Source organism: Chamaea fasciata, unplaced genomic scaffold (genome assembly GCF_029207755.1).
Source record: "Chamaea fasciata isolate MVZ Bird 193981 ecotype frontalis unplaced genomic scaffold, bChaFas1.0.hap1 SCAF_3, whole genome shotgun sequence".
In the NCBI taxonomy this organism is placed as follows: Eukaryota; Metazoa; Chordata; class Aves; order Passeriformes; family Sylviidae; genus Chamaea; species Chamaea fasciata.
In genome coordinates this window covers 82,188,792-82,211,436 of record NW_027094088.1, presented here as the reverse complement: position 1 = coordinate 82,211,436, position 22,645 = coordinate 82,188,792, and the positions used below count along the sequence as shown (strand labels likewise).

Sequence of the window (22,645 nt, the reverse complement as noted above, 5' to 3'; positions counted from 1 at the left end):
TTTCTTGTGTGTTGTGCCAGTTTTGAAATTTTTCAAGCCCATGGAGAATGGAAGCTAAAGGGTGGCTACTGCTGAGATACAAAAGCACAAGGGGCTTGAATCTAAGTTAGGAGAAAAAGTGGTAATAGTAAGTGGTGTTTCTTCCTTTTAAGTGAAACCTCTATAGATCCCTCAAGCCATCGTTACGGTTTCCCAGCTTTACCACCTGAGCAAAATCACACCAGGGGTATGCTCTTTAGGGCTGAGGATGATAACTAGGATTGTTCTTAGCACCAAGTAGTCTGCAGATATCATGGATCCTTTTCCTTCTCCATTCATTTCTCCCAGCCTCATTTCTGGAGTTGGTGTTCTGCTTGAAAGAATGCAGCGTCTTAAAATTATTTCAAGCCCTCAGCCTTTCTGTGACTTTCTTCTGTTTTTATTAACACCTCTTTAGATACAGGAATATCTGGGTTTCACAAAATCCACCCCCAGAAAATCTCATGCAGTAAGGATAAGACTGGATTTGTTCCTGCTGGTGCCTCTTTAGAAACGGAAGAGTTTGAGTCCCTCAGCCAAGGTTCACTTTCCAGCTGTATCTTCTCTGCTTTGCATCCCAAATGTGAAAGCTTTCCTCTACCACCTGCTGTTTGTAATAATAGTAGTAAGTCTTCAGGAATGATTAGAAAGTGCCCATGGAGATTCTGATATGAGAAATCTGTGAGCTCTTTGAAGCTGTGGTACCTTTGTTCCCCCTCCACGTACAGCTGAACACAGTACAGATGTGCAAATACATTAAGGATAACGAACAGATAATCCATTTTTAAAAGAAATGGTGCCCAAATTTCTTTGTCCCACCTGGATAGTTCTTTGTCCTCAGAGACACTAAAAAAGTTGTGGTTTCCTAACTGAGGGGGAGAAGCATGCTTTGCTGCAAGTAAATTGCTTGGTGGTATGAGTTCTTACATTAAGATTAATGTGCTTTTTTATGAAAGTGCAGTGGTGAGTATTCACTGACTGTGCTGGGTCTGGAAGTTCCTTATTTGACTTCTTGTTCAGTTGTCTTTCTGAATACAAGAACTCTCTTCCTTGGTGGTGCTTTTGACTGTATGTCAATCATATGAGGAGGAGGAGAAGCAAATATTTTTGAAATTATCTGTTATTTTTCACCTTGACAGTATTGTACTGACACCTATGCCCGTGGGTACAAAAAAAAAAAAGTCAAATTTCATGTTAAATCAAAGCTTCATGCTTTCTTAGATTCAAATTAAAATTTCACAGAAAGGAGAGTAGGAGCTTGGTGTTATTCTGAGAATAAGCATTTATAGTATTTGAGCATTCTTTTGTCACTTCACTTTGGCGCAACAAGAAAAGATAAAGGGTCTTGCAAAACATTGGTGAATTGTTACATTCATGGATTGAAGCTCCTTTCTTGTAACACAAATTCCTTCACTCTCATCAGTTCATAAAATCAATGATCATATTGTTTCTTGGCTGGCTGTGTTTAAGAGCTCTAAAAAGCCTGCAGCTATTACTCCAAGTCATGAAGGCATAAATGCAGTATTCTACCCTTTTTTTTTGCCAAGCATGTATTTTAGGAATGACAGTTTAGAGGATAGATGTTTATTACCTTGGTTGCTTCCAGCTGATACTCTTGAAGGTTCAAAATTGATTATCCAGGGTATGTGTTTAGCAAAACTTGCCTCAAGTATGTGTTCCCTCTTCCTTGGCTTCACCTTCAGACTTCATTCAAGTTATTCCCTTCTTATGCAGTGGGTAGGAATTTACTGAATTGCTTGCTCCTCTAATTAAAATAAAACCCAGATTCTCTCCACCCCGTACCCTTTTAGAATTAGGTTACTCTTCGTTTTATAGATCATTTACAGTAGAACTTTTTCTTCCATGCCCTGGAGTTCCCTCCTGTTTTTAGCCTCCACAGTAGCACACATGCCAGCTACCCTACCACAGAACATCTGTGTTTAGGGAAATGCTGACCTCTGAGTCTCAATGTGATTAACCTGACGGTCTGATTTTTAACTGTATTCTGGGGCTGTGTTCTGCTTTTCAGGATACTGTCCCCTAAATTCTGTTCCCTGTGTCAGAGAAACAACTTGTATCTCTTCTGGGAATAGCACCCAGAGAAAAAAAGAAATTTTACTCCTTAACTTGGTGTGTTTCTTGAGGCGTTCAGTCGTATGTGTGGAAAAAGGGAACAACTTCCTTTGTAGATTAGTATGAATGAAGACACTTCAGTGTCATTTCTTCTCACTGGGAGCTTATAGAACCAGCCAGTTCAACAGCTGAAGTAAAACTGATTACAAGCATTACATAGCTGCAGTTTACCAGCAGCCTTGCTTTGGGCCACAGAATTCAGCCTTCTCTTCCCTTTCCACTTCCCTGTAAGTCATGGCTTGGGGATTTCTTGCTCAAGAAGAGAGGCAGAAACTCTAGATTCTTGTCTTATACCCTAGGATTTCCTTGGTAGGCAAAGACAGCATCAGACAAGTCCTGCTTTGATGATGGCAGGAAAATTGATGGCCAGTCAAATTTTTTTCTGAATAATTGGATTTCAAACTTCTGAAAGGGCAAAACTCTCCATCATGACTTAAGTAATGTAGCTTGTGATGTTTCCTCTGCCTCCTTACATTAAAAGGAGTGGTGAGAGAACATAATTGATAATAGATTTTTTTAAGCTTACTTTCAAAGAGAAAGCACTCAGATGAATTCACAAAGGTCAGACCAAAACCTGAAGATTTCCTCAGTGGGTATGTCATTTGCAGCCTTACAAAGGAGTCTTCCTTGTTAGTGGGGATAACAGCAGTCCACATCTGACTGAATAGTAATGATGCAAATGCATTTGTCTATTAGGGGAAATTATTTCCCTCCCCAGAAGATAGATGAAATAATGTGAAATGTTTACATATGTTGTAGATAGCACTTAGCAACAATTTTAGTTCCTATGACATGGTGGTAAGGTAGAGGACTACACACCAGAATATCCAAGTTATCATGGTCTGTTTAAGGAAAAGCTATTTTTTCAGGTTGGTGTGTTTAAATGAGCTGCTATTACAGGTTTCTTTGTCCTGTCATCACTTTCCCCTCGTGGTATTTGGAAGGAGTACAAAAGCATGACAGTTGTAGAGGAACTGTCAGCCTCTGAGGTGTATCTTTTGCTTCTTTTTTCTACCTTCCTTTTACTAAGGTCAGAGGATTCTCCATTGGGCAGCAGTCAACTCTTAATTTGATGTTACCATGGAAAAAAGTTCTGATTATTTTTTTCAGGTGCTTAGGGACGTGATGTTTCTGCATAAAGACATTCTACCTCCCTACTTTTTGTCTCCCCATCCCCCCAAATAAAATCAGGTGTCTTTCTCTCCATGCAGATCCATAAGGATAGCCCAGTGTCTCGTCTCAACATTTTTTTCTCTAAGACATAGGGGTGTCAGCCAAACTGTACTTCAGAAATGTCATCTTCAGTGTACTGGTGTACTCCCATGTGTCTACTAGTGGTAATAATGCAAGTAGGCAACATGGCAAGGAGTGTCTCACAGCCTAGGAAGTATTTTGTGTTTTTATGAGGAGAACAAAGAAATGGGAGCAGATCTGTGAGATGGCAAAAATGAAGTGAAATTGTGTTTAGCACAGATTTGTAGGAATATGGCTCTTGGAATATGATGATGAGATAAATCTGTTCTCCATAATTGTATTGACACAATGGGGGACTTTATGAAAGCTGAGGCCTTTTCAGGATAATTAAATAAGTTAATTTGCAATCTGTAAAAAGCACCAGCTGGAGTGTAATGGTTCATTGAAATAATCTCAGTACTGCTCCTTCCATGGAGAACAGGTCTGTTTCGGTTGTGGAAACTTTCTCCTTTTGCAAGCACGTGCTGCCTATCTTATCCAATGACATTGCTGTTCTAAGCACATACTTCGGGCAAAGGGACTCAGGAGGCATCCTTTTCTTTCCAGATTTATGTGTAAGGAACCCATTCAGAGGTAAAACCAACCCAATTTTCCCAGCAAGAGAAAGGGTTTGTTATTAGTTTATTCATTTGTTATCAGATGCATAGTGATTATTAGGAATAAGGTTCATAAAAGCAAGTGGGATTTATAATTTAGTGTAGATTCTTTTCTTCTGAGTAACAGAATGATGGTTTTGGGGAGAACTGAGTGTATATGGTAAAAAAAGGTTAAGAAGTGTGGCCCTGGCAATTAGGATCCTTTTGCCTTTTAAGTCTACTGTGGGAAGCTAAGAATCAGTCAAGTTTTTGCCTGGAAGTACAGAATCACAGAATAGGGGTGGTCGGAAGGGACTACTGAAGATTATCTAGTCCAAGCCTCTTGTCAAACACGGTCTCCTAGAGCCAGTTGTGAATTGTGTCCAGACATTTTTCTAAGTATCCTTGAGGGTGGAGATCTCTCAAGCTTTTTGGGCAACCTTAACCCAACTCAAACTTAGAATCTAGTTCCTCAAGCAGATCTTTGTTTGCATCCTTTTGGATATATAAAGGCAGAAAAGACAAGCGTTTATACCATGTTGTATTCAAGAAAAGCGATGTTTTTAGGAAGGCACACTTTAGCTGACTTTTTAAGGAGCCCACCTCATTTTAGCCTTCATCTCACTAAGTTGCATCCAGATCATTGCAAGTCTTCATTGGCTGCTATTTCCTGTCTCTTAGCAAAGTTCAGTTTGTTTCATAATGCAGAGCATTTTTGGTAAGACATAATGCTTACAATTTAGTACTACCAGTTTGGTCAGGTAGTCTTTAGAGAGAACATTAATTCATTTAGTATTTTGAAATATCCCCTTTCTGGCTTAGAACTCAAATTTCAGTCACGTCATTGAGATGGTCAATATTTTAAAGCTTGTCAGATCTTCTGTTGTCAAAGCTGCTTGATGAGCATTAACTGACCCAAGTTTGTATGTTTCTCACCTGATTATTTATCCTTTCATATCTTTACTGCAAGTTTGCTTTATTTGACTTGATCTATAGAAGATTTGTGCTGTCATCTACAGAGATCCCTTAAAAATTAATGTTCATATCCTCAAAATCCTTCTCAGTTCTTACTGAATTCTAAACATTTAGATGCTTTATGTAAGCAAAATCCCTAACAAATTGAAGAATATGATTCTAAGCCTTTAGAGAAGCATTTAAATCCTAGCATTGAACATTTGAAGAATTTTACATACTCAGTCCTATATTCATTTCTGTGAAATTATCCCTAAATGGGATAAAATATGTCAGCATGCACCTTTAGCATTAAAAAGCGTAACAAAGCACCTTGCATTTAAACAAAAGTCCTTTCTTTTCCAAGCCAGTTACAAAAAACCCCCCATGGAGATGCAGAGTGTGGGATGCAAGGCTTCTAAAACTTCTTATTTGGAGAATTCTAATAATATCTGTAGTAGTATTTTGGCATTATTATTATGGAATAATGAAAATAGAAGTTTGGCTTGGTTCTGGATCAGGACAACAGTGGGGTGCGAAACACGAGTTCACGAAGTGGGGAGAGTTGTTTTTTCCTCAACCAGTCAGCTTGGTTAGTAATGAAAACAGCACAACAGAGACAGAGCTCCACGTGAAAGAAAGGCAAAGAAAATGTGTGGGTTTTTAAATAAGAGAATAAATTTGATTCATTGTTCATGGGAAGTGCACTTCAAACAAACCCATCGATGACAATCAAATTAAGAATAACAGAGCCCTGAAAAATATAGATGTGGACATAATTTCACTTATGTTTTCATTTCCTTTTAGAGGTTATTGACTGAACACATACTTGGAAAGCAGGATGCCTTATCAAAGAAGTTTCTATGAATGTCTCATTTTTACCTGTCCTTTGTTTTTTCTTTTAGAAGGGGAACTGAGACTATCAATTGTAATTGAGATTTTAGAGAACTTTACGTGTCTGATCTCAGTGGTTTTGATTTTCAAATGATAATCCATATGTCTGCTTATGAAATGAGAGAATATAAACAATGTCTAATGTTTGAAACTGAAGTAATTTTTTCTTTGCAGAATTCAGATCATGTCTTCACTTGTTTCTCACCTCTGCCACCTTCATGCCTGTTTTCTGTTCTGCAGTCCCTGTTGGTGGTGGAACTGCAGGCAGATTAAGTTTTTCAGAACACTTGAAGTTCATTTTACCATTTCACAGCAATTTCATCAGTTGAGGCCCCTTCTTCCCGTTTTTAAATTTAGAACTCCGTGTAGCATTTGGCCTTTCTCATTCAAATGTACTCTGGTCTGAGGCAGCCACCAGCAGAGTGTCTTAGGAAAGCATCTTCCACCACCCCAGCTCCTACTACACGAGGATCTTACACAAGCTGCCTCTTTTACTGCACATTGAGACAATTAATGTGGGAGATGGGATTGACTTTGATGTTTTCTAGAGCTCTTCTTCCTTAGGACTAGCTGAATACTCCCTGTTCTCTAACCATGGGCCTGGTTGGCCTCTCACTGCCCTGATGAAAGCCTCTATTTAGTGGTCCCACAGCAGTATGTACATCTGAGTTCTTGTGCCTGCACACCTTGCTGACACACTGCGCGGTGTAGAAGTCACTCCCTCATCCCTCAAGTGGCTTCTGATTTTCAGGCCATACTCTTCCTACTGTAGCGGGTATGTGTAGAGAGATGTGAGTTCTTCAGCCTTTGCGCCCCAAGATGGTCTCTCCTTGTGAGACCACATCTTGCTTTGTTTGGGGCTCAGGATCTTGCTTTGTTTTTCAGCTCAGGATCTTAATTTAGTAAGGAGATGAAGTCCTAAATAGGAATTAAGCATTTAAATATTTCCTGAATTTGGTGCAACAAATTTGAGGAGACTGAAATTGTTCATGACCAGATATTTCATTAATTATGGTGTTGTAAAACATGTGGTCACTTTGTCATGCACACTAAATTTTCATATTTCTTGTTCCAATACATATATGGTTAAATGGTCTTGAAATTAGTATTTAAAGATTCTTGTTAGTCTGGGGCAGGCTTAATGCCATTCCTTTCATTTATTTTTTTATTTTTGTACTTGATAACTACATGGTGTGAACATCAAGACTGCTTTCTCATTTGAATATTAGATAAGTACAAAGTGAGTTTAGCTTCTTTCAAGAAATAAATTGCAAGCTATTTCTAGACATTTTGAGGGAAATAATATTTTCCTGATGCGTTTTATTTTTTTTACAACATAACTGCCACCTCCTCCCCAAATGACTGGAACATGTAAATGGCTTAACAATTTTAAGCATTTTGTATTACTTATTTGGCTGGAAATAAACTGATATTGAGAACTTAGTGTAACTGGGTTTTCTGGAAGCTCATCATGGAACAGGAATTTGATGTGTCAGTGGATAGGAACCTAACCATAAATGCAACATTGTCTCCTAGTAGAAGGAGTGTTTTATTGAGTACCCTCGGTCTTTTTTTTGGGAACATCTTAAGTTTTGTTTCTATGGATATTGCTGTACTATTCTTCCCTTTTTCTTTTCTTTACCTTTCTTTCACGTCTTCTATCTTTTATTTTTATTTTACTTCCACAAGAGAATCAGCAAACATACATACGGGTTTTTTGCACATAGTTCTTGCTTTGCTTCTTCTGATGTCTGACATTAAATCCTTATGAGCAACTTCCATGTTGTCCCATGAGATAAAGAACAGGAAAAAAATAATCACACAGTGGACCTCACAGTAGAGGGGTCCCCTGGAAGGGCTTATTTTCCTTAATTGGCACCAAAAATAATTTTCGTTTTTTTTTTCTTCTGACATGTGTTTTGCTCAAAATCCTAGGGAGAGAAGACATGAAAGATGGATGCCTGTTCTTGTTAGTCAGACCATGGGAAGTGTGTTTTGCTTCTTTGCTGACTTTCCAAGTTTGGATATGCAGTGTATTTGGAAACTGTTAATCTATAAAATGCTAGGCTGGCCCTAAATGTCCAGCTTTTCCTACCTCCTGGAAATGGCAGTTGATTTTCCTACAGTTAGCCCTTTCATTTTGAGTCAGTTGGTACCAATACTGTGCAATTTCAAGTATGTCTGAATGTTAAAGACATGAAACTCAACAATAAATAAATAAACCACATTTCCAGTTTCGATCTTAGTAATAGTGCTTTCATTTGTACTGGTATGTTTTCAGAGACTCATTTAATGGTCAGAGTTTATTTTGAAATGGTGAATTTAATGAAGACCTTATAAATTTTTTGAGTAGTGTTTTATTAACATACAGAATACTGTAGGTTGTTGCTTCGGGTTGCTGCTTTTCCATGTTAAAAATGCTTTTTCTAACTTGCTATGAAATATAACATTTATTTCCTGTGAGGCCAAGCCATCTGTAATTTGTTTTAATTAATTTAAGAATACAAAGGCAAAGGAGTATGGTACTGCATTGCATCCTTGTGGAAAATGAACAGTATAGGCACATTTTCCAAGAGTGAGAGGGGAAGCAGTTTGTGACTCTGCCCCAGTAAGGGGTTCTAGCCTTGCCTCGTGGCTCTGAGATGTGTGTTGGTCTTCCACTTCACTTCTCTGGCTTATTTTAACTGATCTTTTGGCATAGGCAGCATGTGGAACAGGTGTCTTTTGTCACCTGGAGCTGAGTTTTTGTTGAGAGACATTGCCTTAAATGTATTTAATGTGTGAAATGGGATGTAAGAGATTCTACAGTAGAACACAAAAGTAATTTATTGGTGTGAATGTACTGTATACCTCTCATATTGCAGTTTGTGTGTCTTTGAAGGGAGATGGTATGAGATAGGTGATGACTGAAGAAACTTTTGATTCTGAATGTTCCTCTTTGTTAAATAATGAAAAAAATCAAACCTAATGTTCTGTTCAACTTTGACTGTTGTTAGAATTTCTTACCTAACTGGGGAGCAAGAGTACTCATAAAGAAGAATATTTTATTTGATGCAGTTATAGTAACAGACTTTCACTGCTTTCTAAAAGCAGTCTGAGTTTTTAAGAATAAAAGCAGTGTAAATGTTTGGAGGACCAGAAATTCACATGCATTTTCTTCCCGGGAAGTTAATAGGGGTATAGAAATTCACTTAAATTGTTTGCTTTCTGTCTACTTAAATTATATCTAGGAAAACTTAAAATTTCTGACAGTTTTAAACTCAAAATTGTTGTTCATACTACTACGGGCATATAACATCTAGCTCACAAATAGACATTACCTTTTGAAAATTTTGACTTTAATTTAAAAATAGGTTCTTCCACAGCTAAATTCTAGTCATGGGAAGTTCTTGGGGAGCCAACATACATGTGTATTTTGTGATTTTTTGCATGGAAGCAAAAAGGAGAAAGTATATATGGCACTTTCAATAAATATGTATTTGAGCTTTGCACATATGTAATTTTCATATTTGTATTTCAGGAAAACAGGATACTGCTGCTGAAACTCTTCTAGGTCAGGAATCTATAAACCCTGCAAGTTACTCAAGCCAGCTAGGAGACTCTGGATGTGATGTCTGTAATGACTCTGCGTTTGATTCTTTAGGCATAGCTTCAGATTTTCACCAATCTGAGCATGATGTCAACACTTCCAAAGATTGGTTGGAAAGAGTTCCCCCACTGAATCTTTGCCATACTAGCAAGGAGCAATCTGTGACTGCTCCAGTGCATTTTTTGCAACGTTTGCTTGAAATAAGAAATCTGTCAGAAAGAGGAATTCTTCAAGCAGACTTCTCAGAACTTGAGAATGATTCTTTCACCATATGCAATTCAGTGTCTCAGTTGCTTGATGGACTGACTTTTTTTTACAACAGTCCTAAGTTCCCAGCTCCAAGTTTCCTTACTGAAGGAGTTTGTGTTTTGATCAGTTTGATAACTGATACTAAATTAACTAATCATGTTTTGAAGAAGTGTTTCAAGAAGATGGAAGAATTTAAGAAAAATCTAATTCAAATTATTTTAAGAAATAGGAGTGTCAATAGGGTAAGTTTAAAACATTTTCGTTCTTTTGTATCCCACTTCCACAAACTGTAACATTCTCCTGGTTTTATGCACTTTTAAAATACCAGTTTGTCATATATTTTGAAGAGTACTACTCAGAGATTTTTGTGATTGTCCTCTTCTGCAGGACGAGGCAGATATGGATAGATATAAAATATATGGATAAAAAATGCTCTGAAGCACTTGAAAATGTTCTTGTTCATGTTCTAGCTAGTTCTAGCCTATTCCCAAGTACAGGACTTTTAAAGAACTGATAAAAATGCAGTTTAAAGCAACTGATAAAAATGCAGTTTAAAGCAACTTTATAGAAAATATGAGGGAAAAACACATAGTTTCTCTTGCTATATGGAGATATACTGTAGCTATTCATTCGTATGTAATGATTTTTAATTTTTTCTTGAAGATCAGAATAAAATAGTTTATTTGCTTCAGATTTCCATTAATCTCTAGCTACTTGCAAATTTGTGTTTTAAAAATATATAAGCAAATGAGTGAAGAGTTCCAAAATAATGTCCCCATCACAAAAACAAATAGGACTGAATTGCATTTTTTTTGTATTCATCACTGTGTGTTGTTCCATGTATCATCTTGTTAATTTCCTTATTCAGCTGAAGTATCCCTGGTCTGTCTTCAGAAGATGGCCTGCAGGTAATGATTTTTATTGCCTGTCTTAGGATTTTTGGTTTTCATTCTGCCTTTTAGAGTAACATGGAACAAACATGATGGTGGTATTTTTTGACACTTAGATGTACCAGTTTAATGTCCCCATGTAGCTATTAGAGCAAATTAAAACCTTATCCCTGTAATCCTCAGAGCCTAAAGAACGCACACTGGGTAGCAGGTCCCTATTTTAGGGTAAATTCTAAAGTTGCCTCTTAAAATGAAAGAGCCTGGACATCTGGTATGCCTGTGGATGGATGTGCCATTTGTCTTAATTTAAAATTAATCCAACTCACTCTGTATTGGGTGTTTACCCCAGAACATGAACATCAAACAAATATTATTACCAAATTAAGAAGGCATTGAGTGAAAAAAGGGCATATAGGAAGATAATCAGGGAGGCCAAAGCTCAGGTCAAACTTAATTTGGCAACTTCTGTAAGGGATGATTAAAAATGTTTTTACAAATTTATTAATGATAAAAGGAAGGGTAAGACCAACCTTTGTTCTCTGTTGGATGCAGGAGGGAACTTAGTAACTGCAGATGAGAAGGTGGAAGTGCTTAAAGCCTTCTTTGCCTCAGTCTTCAGTGGGAAGATTGCTTGTCCTCAGGACAACTGTCCTGGGCTGGTAGGTGGTGCCAGGGAGCAGAATGGTCCCCCTGTTACCCAGGAGGAGGCAGTCAGAGAACTGCTGACCTGCATGGATGGTCATAAATCCATGTGACCAGATGGGATCCATCTCAGGGGGATGAGGGAGCTGGCAGAGGAGCTTGTGAAGCCACTCCATCATTTACCAAAAGTCCTGATTTGGTGAGGTTCCAGATGACTGGAAGCTGGGCAATGTGACTCCCATTCACAAAAAGGGTGGGAAGGAGGATCCTGATAATTATAGGGCCAGTTAGCCTGACCTCAGTACCCGGTAAAGTAATGGAGCAGTTTATATTGAGTGCCATCATGCACCACGTACAGGATGGCCAGGATATCAGGCCCAGCCAACATGGGTTTAGCAAGGGTAGGTTATGTTTGACCAACTTGGTCTCCTTTTATGACCAGGTGACCTGCCTGGTGGATGCAGGAAGGGCTGTGGATGTTGTCTATTTGGACTTCAGCAAGGCCTTTGACACTGTCTCTCACAGCACACTCCTGGAAAAGCTGGCAGCCCGAGTCTTGGACAGGAGCACTCTTTGCTGGGTTAAGAATTGGCAGGATGGCCAGGCCCAGAGAGTGGTGGGGAACAGTTCTGCATCCAGCTGGTGGCCAGTCACCAGTGGTGTCCCCCAGGGGTCTGTGCTGGGGAGAGTTCTGTTCAATATTTTTATTGATGACATGGATGAGGGTTTTGAGTTTTTCATTAGTAAATTTGCAGGTGACACCATGCTGGGAGCATGTGTCAATCTGTTGGAAGTTAGGAAGGCTCTGCAAAGAGACCTGGAACGGTTGGATGGATGGGCGGAATCCAATAGGATGACATTTAATAAGATCAAATGCTGAGTCCTGCACTTTGGCCACGATAACCCCCTGCAGCATTATAGGCTGGGGACAGTGTGTCTGGACAGTGCCCAGGCAGAAAGGGACCTGGGGGTACTGGTGACAGCAGCTGGACATGAGCCAGGATGTGCCCAGGTGGCCAAGAGGGCCAATGGCATCCTGGCCTGGATCAGGAATAGTGTGTCCAGCAGGAGCAGGGAGGTCATTCTTCCCCTGTACTGGGCACTGGTGAGGCCACACCTTGAGTGTTGTGTCCAATTCTGGCCCCTCAGTTTAGGAAGGACATTGAGACGCTTGAGCACGTCCAGAGGAGGCAATGAGGCTGGTGAGGGGCTTGGAACACAAGCCCTGTGAAGAATGACTGAGGGAGCTGGGGTTGTTTAGCCTGGAGAAAAGGAGACTCAGAGGTGACCTTATCACTCTCCACAGCTCCTGGAAAAGTGCCTGTAGTCAGGTGGGTGTTGGTCTCTTTCTCCAGGCAGCAGTGGACAGGACGAGAGGACACAGTCTCAAGCTGCACCAAGGGGAAAAGAGATTGGATATTAGGAAGAAGTTTTTTACAGAAAGGGAGATAAAGTACTGGAATGGTCTGCCCAGGGAGGTGGTGGAGTCACCATTCCTGGATGTGTTTAAAGAAAGACTGGATGCGGCATTCGGTGTTAAGTGTGCCATGGTTTAGTTGAGGTGTTAGGGCATGGGTTGGACTCGATGATCTTGGTGGTCTCTCCCAACCTAGTGATTCTGTGAAAAGGATGTACCTGTGTTTTGGTTAGGAAGCATTCAGACTGAAATCAGGACTAGAACCTTGTGTTTGTAATACCAGAAACATTTCTACTTTAGTGTCAGCATGGTGCAAGACTTAGTCTTTAATTAGAGGTGTTCCTGGTCAGTATTTTGAAAGGATGTGACCATACACTCCATTTGTATGGCGTCAGGAATAGTGTTATACTGGTGTGACTCCTTTTTTGTGTGTGTATGATCACTGGATACCAAAAAAAAAGTTTAAACAGTCCCTCGTTAAGGACTTTATAATTGACTATGTCCAGTATTTCCACCATTTCCTATCCTCTTCCTGAATGGAAAGTCAGTAAATAATTGAAATAAGGTTAAGTGTGGAAGAGCAATCCGGGGATTATCTGGATATGGATTTTCTGTTGATTGGAGGAATCTGGCAAAATTTAAGTGAGAGGTGTCACATCTTAAATGGGAGAAAATACTCTGATAGATCAGGGATGTTTCAGGTCTGCAAAGTACTTTTATGAATCATTCAGGAGAGGTGGAATACATCCACATAATTTGAAAGTGGTAAATTTTCTCTGAATAACTTCACTAAAACAGATGTCTTTTTATGAGATAAGTTGTATCTTGCTTCCACCAAAATATTGACTTGAGTCATTATTATTGGCAGCTATTACTTCAGTCAAACAGATTAAAAGAGTTTTAAAATTGTATAAACCAATTACTAAGGGATAATCCTGGAGGTTTCCAGATTAGAGGTTTGGTTTTCTTTAAACTGAATTTAAAATGAAAATAAACATGTAGCATTCAGAATTAGTAGAGTAAATTGTATAACTAATTCTTCATGCACTGTGTACCAGATATCTCCCAGGAACACTTCATATACAGGTGGTGATTGAAGTAGTAAGATTATAGGTTTAAAAAAAAAAAAAAATTACCTTTACATACAAGGCTATCTTCTGGAAAGAGTTGCAAACTGTATGAATTCCAGGAAAATGCTTAAATCCTTCCAGAATAAAAATGCTAATATTTTGTTGTATCTCTCCTTACTGTAAAAGAGCATTTGTATAGACAATCATGCAGCAATGTAGTATTTGACACAGCTTTCCCTTTACTATCCTGATCATTAAAACTGTCAGGGACTTTCAAGAACAAAGGGCTGTGAGAAACACCTTAAAAAAGTTCACAGAGAGAAGTGGCTGTATTACACTTAGTGAATTCCATCTTCAAAAGCAATCTCAGTGTTTTTCAGAGCAAGTTAAATAACTTTAAATAATCTTTGGGAATTGGAAAAGGAATCATTATCTCTACTTTTGATGTAATGGAAGAAAAACAGCAGCAGAATTACTTGCTGTAACTGTACAGTCCTGTTGTTTGAAATGTTTCTAATTATAAAGTATTATCTAATTGGAAACTGTAAAACCAGCAAAGATGTGTACTCTGAAATTTTTTCCTGGATCCAGCTGCCTAAAGCTGTGCACTTTGGATAGAGTCTGACCTGAAACTGCTAACTGACATAGGTATCAAAAGGAAAAAAAACAAGTTTGTCAATTAAGGTATGTGACAGAAAATAAAAGGTAATTTTACATGAAGCATTAAATTATTTATATCAAAAAACTGAAAGTAATTTTTTGAATTTTTCTTTTTTAAATTTTCCCCTTTCCCTCTGTGTTTGAAGAGCAGCTCAGAAATATGCACACAGTTGTTAGACACACAATCTTTTGGAATAAACCTTCTGGAAATTTCTTAAAAAGGAGCCCTCAAGTCGCAGCTGCTCAGTGTGAAGCATGAATGTTCAGAGGTTCAACAATCTGTGCAAGGCCTGACTTTGCACCTTCTGCTGGCATGGTTTTCATCCCTGTATGGCTGCCACAGAAAAGCTTGTAAGGATCTAACTGTCTACATGTGTCTAACTGTGGTACATATGAGCTGTTGCTTTCATGCAACAAAATGTGTGACAGTCGCTGCTGATATGTGGAGAAAGCACTTTGTTCATCACCAATTTTTGATTCTTCATCACTGAGACCTTTGGGGGTTTGCAGTGGTGTGTATTGCCTTTCAGTTTGCAAATTGTTCATTTGTGTGGAGTCACTCCAATGACACACTCTGCTATGTCAGAATCACTGTTGTGTTTGTGTAGGTTCCTTGGAAGTCCTGGTTTCAAGCAGACCGAAGTGTACTATAAAACTCTGTGAGGTTGTATTCAGTTGGCAGAGCCACTGGCTCTGTCTTTCAAAGGGACTCTACTAACTCACGAAACATGGGAAAACATTTCACATGGAAAACTCTGGTAGGAGCTATGGTGTGTAATTACAGTCCCTACAGTGGAGTAGAAACTTCAGTACGGAAGCACTGGAACATTGTTTTTTACTTAATCTACCTCTATGGGATTTGACAATGTCTGTCTTCATCCACCTCCGCAGAGACACAGCAAACGTACTTTTCTCCTGCTCCTAGTTGCATCACTCACTCACTGGCACTGAAGTGTGCCTGTTCTGTTGATATTTGTATCTGTTGTCTAGAATATGTTTGAACAGGGGATCATTTCTCCTATATCAGAAAAATACAAATACAACAGTTGGAGGCACTAGGGGATTCCCAACTCCCTGTGCTGTTTAGGGTAGCATATGTGTTTTGTATTTCTGGTGGAGGTTTTGGACAGCTCATGGCAGTAGAGCACAGAGATTATATCCTGGAGCTTGCCTGGAAGCCTCCTGTGGTGAATTTGGGCTGCGTGTATGTTCATAATATATGGAATTATCTTTAAAAGTCAAACCTCTTCTAACAGAAATTAGGATGCTTTATATGTGTCATATTTACATCTCTTGTCTATGCAGCTGTATGAAACTTCAAAACAGTTACTGTGAAGGAATCTGGAGTCTCATTTATTACTTTGGTGATAAAAGAAAAATAGGCTTATCTTTAGCCTCTTTTGGTGCAGTTCAGTTGTGTTCAAAGCTGTCATGGCCAAGTATGTCACAGGGTGCTGCATTACATGGAATTTCTGTGGTGTGATCCTTTCTGGTGTTGCACCAGTTTGTCAGTGCTGTAGACAATTCAGGTCACTGGTTGTACTCCTTTTAGGTGCAGTTGATACTGTAATTCAGAGCCTGGCCAATGCATCTGTTATGGGCCAGAAGATCCTGGCCTTTACCTTGGGTTTTTCACAGGGATCTGTGTCTTTTTCTTGGACCTCATGTTTTAAGGAGTTAACCAAAACACAAAGACACTACTTTTGGGATTCTAATGTTGAGCTGTGTTGAACAAATACCTCATCTCTCTGGCCCATCTCACCATAATCTCTTTCAAACAAGACCTAGAAGGAAGATAGATGTGTTTCAGTGGTCTGCTGTTCTTTGCTTCTTCTCATGCTATGTTTAGAACATCGATACGGACTTTGAAGATGCTGTTAAATTATGAATTGCCACTCCAGTCAAACAACACACACACACAAAAAGGTTATATGATATTCCTTCCTATTTTTTTAATCTTTTTCAGAAATTGGCCACCTTTAAGGCAGTTGTTTTGAAGTTAATAGCATTAACAGCATCTGGAGGGACACTGAGACATCAGCATAGTTTTAGGAACTTCTCATATCCTGTTTGGGACTTTACTGTCCATTTTAATTTTTCTTTCATGTTTGGGACTTTACTGTCCATTTTAATTTTTCTTTCATGTTTCATTTAAAGGCCTTTATGTAAAATTTTGCCAGTCCTCAAAATACTGCTATTGATAACATTTAACAGAAAAGCAAATGCAGAAGTTCTGAGTAGTAGTTTGATGCCTTTACTGGATATTTGTGTGAGAAAGAATTCACAATTCTTCATGAGAATAACAAGTTGAAAAGTAATACATTGAAAAGCAGAAAGAGAAATGTTCATATCTCAGTGGCAATTATATAATGAAATGTATATGTGTGCTTGTGCAGTTAAAACTGCACACATTCTTCAGAACCAGGGTTTTGAATCTTTTCTTATCTAGGATTCAATTTGTATGATTCATTAATAACTGAATTTTCGTGGAAGAGAGTAATCATAAACTTACATACATGCAACAGTATGCATTTAATACATGCTGCAGCTAGTTGTGGGTGACATTAAATTTCTCTAGCTATGTATAGGTTTGCAGTATCTTTTGTCAGCCACAGCCAAGACAGGACTTAACTCATTGGTTTACAAGAGTCTTTCCTACTTAGGGAAAAATAAGATATAAAAATAGTTATTTATGTCACTGGTGGTTTTCAAGTGTAAAACGAGCTGGCTCCAGGTTTCCTAATTAATTGAGTCCCAGCGGGAATGCTATGGGTGCATTTTCATCAGCAAAAAGATTTTGCTTTTATAGGGGAAGAGCACTTCATTTGTATGAATATTAAAACATGTTGCCTGGATTTTGAGGTCTAGTAAGAGTCAATGTTTGAATCTCTTGATTATTAAATTAAATTTTCTCAGCAATCTGTTGTCCTTATGAAGAGAGTTGAGTCAAATGGTAATCAAAATCCATTGTCTTGAAAAGTACTACTGTCTAAAGTAATCACTAAACCGACTGACCCTCATTTACTGCAGTAAAGTGAATCAGACAAGTAACAAGACAAGAATGAATGAAAGAAAATGTCCATCTTCCCCTCTCAGCCATCCTCAGCTGATGCAGATCGTACACTAAAGCTACAATTAAGGAAGAACCACAGGACAAAGTTAGCTTTTCCAGCAGATGTTGGGTGGGCTGAAGCTCGCCGTTAGGACAAGCGCCTGTGAGGTCAATGCCTCCTGCAAAAAGACTTTGTCAAGAGGTGTTGCAGTTCTCTCTGCTTCATCTTGGCCGAGGTCAGGATGAAAGACACAGGAAACATAGAGTCAAGTTTGGTCTTGGTTGTTTATTATATCTTACCTATTTACAGTCTCATGAGCTCCAACTAACAAGTTAGAGAAATGAGGCAAAATGGAGGGCTTCTGACTGTTATCAAGGCTATTTAAGAGATAATTACCCAATACTAAGGTGACACTTATATTATTTATAGTTTTGACCCAGTAATGACTGCCCAAGGCTTACAATGTGGACCTTTTTCACCCAATTACAGAAAACCACCCAAATCCATGAAGAAGAAGGAAGAAAAAGGTAAAAAAAGAAGAACACAGACAACAGCCTGAATGCTTCATCTTGGCCCACACACATTACTGTACACCAAAACCCAAATCCTTGTTTTTCACCCTGTGAGATCCCACAACACCATTAGAACTACACACCCACAACCCCTGTGCTATCTCACAGTCGCGGAAGCCTGTTCCAAGGCCTCAAGTCAAATGCGATGCTTGCCTGAGGATCAGCAACCCTCAGCTCAGAAAGCCTGAAATTTTCAGCCTCCACGGTTCCAACAAAGAGGCTCCCTTTGATCCTGTAGTAGATTCCAATCAAAAGGTTCCCTTTGCTCCCTCAGTCTCTGATTCTTGCCCACAGGCTTTCAAGCTGCTCATGGTTGTTCTTGAAAGGCAACTCTCCACACTTAATCCAGCTCTTGATACAGAGGGCAACCCCTCCATTTCTCCTTCCTCCCTTGTCTGTTCTGAACACTCTTTAGCCTTCAATAATCATGTTCCAATCATGAGATTTGTCCCACTGAGCTTCCATAATGGCAGTAGGGTTGTAGCTTTCTAGCAGCACAGTGGCTTCCAGCTCCTCCAGTTTTTGCTCATGCTCTGTGCATTGGTGCAAAGGCACCTCAGCTGAGTTGTCAGCCATGTCACCTTCCTGGAGGAGCACCTGTTAATTCCTTTGAGACGTTTCCCTCCCTGGTGTTTCCCTGTTGGCTTCTGTTACCTCAGGAGTCCCTGGCTCATCTCCCTAAGACTGCAAGTGTGCTTCGGGGGGGCTAGCACATTTCAGAATCAGCAGCAGAGGATCTTCACTAGCACCCCATGGCTCTAATCTTTGCATATCACACCATGGCTTCCCATGGACAATACTGGCAGCCTGCAGCAGTGAAGCCAGCTGATGGTTTGAGTGGAGAACATCAGGTTAAGAGGGGTGGAGAAAAGCATGAACAAGATTATGGAAGAGAGGAAATTTAGCTCGGATATTTAAGAAGAAATGCCCTACTGTGAGGGCAGTAGAATCCTGAAACAGATTGCCCTGAGAAATTGTGGTTGTGCCAGGCCTAGCAGTGTTCAAGGTCAGGCTGGATAAGGCCTTGAGTAACCTGGTTTAATGGGAGATGTCTCTGCCCATGGCAGAGAGGGCTGGGAGTAGGTGATCTTTAAGGTTCCTTCCAGCCTTTACATTCCATGATTGTATGATTCTGTGGAGATATAAGGGCAGAGTAAGGGCTTGGGCTGTGACCTACAGAACAAAGAGTTGAAATAATATGTATTCATTCTCAAGACTGATAGAAGAAATATTGGCATGTAAACAGGAAGAGATACATGAGAACCATCAATTAATGAAGGAAGCAATCTGAAGATAAGATAAAGAGGTGCTAATGTTCTATGTACAAAAGTGAGCTTTTCAACTGGCATTGATGATTAGGAGTGGAAGTCAGATTGGACTAAATGGGAAAGGGTAATCAAAGGTGAAATCAAAGGTGAAAATAGTTGTTTGTTAGACCTCACAATTTGAGGATACCTGCAATAATTATTTGTCTGCCCTGTGTTGCCAAAGATCAGTTTATTGGGAAAAAGAGCTGTTGCTTGGGACAAAAACTGCAAATTAGCAAAACATATAGTAACGTGCAGTTATCATAGTTTATTGGGGTAGTGAATCACGCAACTCATGAAGGAATTAAACTCACAAATTTTAGATATCTACTATTAAATAAAATCTAACACACTGATAAGAGAGTTCTAAAAAACTAATTTGTAAGGTTTTATGCTGTTTCCTGGGAAACAGGGTTTACAGGAATGTGCTGTCTTTGGTTATCAGCCATTTGCTTGGCAAGTAACTTTTGATAGCCAGCTTGAAATCATTAGGAAAGAAGTGAAAGGTCAATAATACCTTCAAGTAGGCTTTAAAATCTGTAGCTGGGTGAAGGACAGACCAAGTTACTATGCCTGAGATAAGCTGAACATTGACATTATATTTTCATTTTGGCAACAGCCAGGTTGACAGTCCACACATCCTTCCCAGCTGCTGTCACAGTTTTGCCCTCTCTTGTTCTGCATCTGGAATAACATGGGAAGACAGTGGAACCTGAGATGTGGGAGTAGGGCTAGGGAGAGGTGATGCAGGACCTGAACAGTGAACCAGGCTCCATTATTTTCTGTTTCTAATGGTATATATTTTACACTTTAATTTTCTGACTGCTTTTACCTGGGGATTCCTGAAATGCATTGGTTTTATTTCATCTACAACATTAAACAAGCCCAAGGGATTAAAAGCTTTCTGTTCCTTTTTAACATTGGATAGATTTGAGAGCTGAACATATGCTTTTATCTTTAATGAAACTACATAGTATTTGATTTTTTTTTGTTTTAATGTTTCCAGAGTTCAATTAGAAAAACATGAGCATTACTGTATAACAAAATCTTACTTCTGTTTTCTATTTTCAGATTTATTGCTTATATACTATAAATTTGTTCTGTATGCATTTAATGCATAGTCTATCAGCATTATTTTAGCCTTCTTTGGTGTCTTCTATTTTCTCAGAATATTTTTACAAGAATGTAAAGGATCCATCCAGTTACCATGTAAAACCAATGCTCTCTAATAAATCAGTGGATTTTAAAAATCAGTACTAATATTTGTTAAATACAATCGTAATATATTTTCTATAAGATGTTTATTTGAAATATTTTTATTATAAGGATATGTTTAATAAGAATATTTATTAAATATTAAGAAGTTCATTAGTGGGATTTTTTTGGTTCCATTGGTACCTTAAGTGGCATCATTACAAAATACCTATTTACTTCTCGTAGTAGAGGGTAAGGCTTTAAATTTCAAGGTCCCCTGTTATCTTGTGCTCGAAAATTCCAAATAAAAAATGACAACTTTTGTAAAACCACAAAAGATAACGGAAATTTTGTGAAAGATCCTATTTTAGTTGCATCTCAGGTGCTAGCATTAATAATACTTGCACAAAAAAAATCATTGCTTCATTATCTGTCAAAAAATTATGTAAGCAAATAGAAGAGAGCTTAAAGAAGAACAATATTCATGTTTTACTGAGATCTTTGGGAGAGGTTACCTTGAAAAGCTGCTCTCGACTGCCTTGTTTGCTTGCTCCCCAAAGACAAATTAGCAAGTATACTCAGTGTTATGCTCTGAAAATATAGAACTGTAAAATTTGTATCCCTCCATAATTTATTAAAAGAAATAAGAATGAATGGCAACTTCACTGAAAAATGTGCTACTTTAAGCATTTTTTAAACCATGAGTTGACGCAGTGGTACCCTTGGGAACATGGGTGCTGTTAAGGCAAAACTGTCTAGGTGTTGCAAACTTTTTTCTAGTAGATACTGTGGAAGACTTTCAAAATTGTAATTTCTACTTTATTTTTAGAAAGAGGAGTCATTGTTTTGTTATGAAGGGTATATATTTCTGGTATATGAAAGTCTCATTTTAATTCATATATCCTCAAAGCACAGGTAGGTGCATGCGTTACGTTATCCCTTCATATAATTTTCATTTTTCAGAAACCCATTTTTCTCACATCTTCATTCACATTTCATATTTATAGACTCTTTGGTGTGTATGTTGATGAATGATTTTAATTACACAGGTTTTTGAAGCTGTTTGTGTAAAATTTATGAGTTCTTTTTAATCACAGGAGTTTACTTTGTGTCTCTGCATGCAGATTTGATTCTGAACTTGAGACTTGTCTGTCTTTTGTAGATTTCTTTTGATACTTGTTTTGGGATTACATGCAGAAATGAAATGATTGAAGGAGAATTTTTATTAAAGTTAGGTTGTTCTGACTGTCCATAAGAGGCTCAGGTTGGGCAGATGATAACCAAGCTGATCCAACTCTTCAGCTGGAAGAGGCTGCTAAACAGGCATTGCATCAGCTGCTGGTCAGGCAGTCAAGCAAGAACTGTAAATGCAAAGCTGCTTAATTAATGGGTTTTACAGCAAAAGATTTCAGTCCACCTTGCTATCCACTTACCTAGCCCAAAATTTGGTCATTGACAATTTTACAAGAGACAGTGTTAAAAACCATGGTAAAGTCAAGGTAAATGTTTCCCCTAAATAAAATCATGCTGACTGCTTCTGGAACACCTTCCTTCCTTTTGTTTGGAAGAGTTTCCCAGCAGGATTCATTCAATGCAAACTTGTAAATGGCAGGCAAGTATTTTTATTCATATATATGTGTATGTATGTATATTTATGTCTGCATCTGTATACACATGTGAGTTGGCTGGAGGTATAATCTAGATTGTTAATAGGATGCAGTGGTGTGTTTTGAGTGGTTAAAACATCATAGTTATTCTTAGGCATACAAATTTGTGTGAGAATATCTTTTTGTCAGTCAAAAATACCCATTTACAAAGAGTTACTGAATATTAATGTTGTAGGGGATATACGTTTATATAAAAATACAAGTTATAATAATTGTATTTAATGTGTCTTCCTTTTTTTTCCTTTGAAATAACTCCAGTATGTTTACATATAGAAAAATCTGGTGTACTTTGTAGAGCAGTATGCTTCATTACATAATAGCTCTTTATTTCGATTTTAGGGAACAAAGAAAACAGGGTGGGATTTTTTTAGTAGAAGGAACTGTGTCAAAAAATTACTAACGTAATTCTCATGTAAGTCTGCATCACTGCTCTTGTCATTCAGGAGAAATGCATTGTTAAAGAACAATATGAAGGTGAATTTTTTGAATTTGAAAATACATACATACAGA

At 38.4% G+C, this 22,645-nt stretch overlaps 1 protein-coding gene across 1 annotated transcript in view; it reads left to right on the top strand.

Annotated features, from left to right (window-relative positions):
• MEI4 (meiotic double-stranded break formation protein 4) overlaps positions 1 to 22,645 on the top strand; it is a 74,422-nt gene that overhangs the window by 11,270 nt on the left and 40,507 nt on the right. The window contains exon 3 of the mRNA XM_066180540.1: positions 9,346 to 9,905. Coding sequence (XP_066036637.1) covers positions 9,346 to 9,905 — 560 coding nt within the window. The remainder of the gene's footprint in view (positions 1 to 9,345; positions 9,906 to 22,645) is intronic.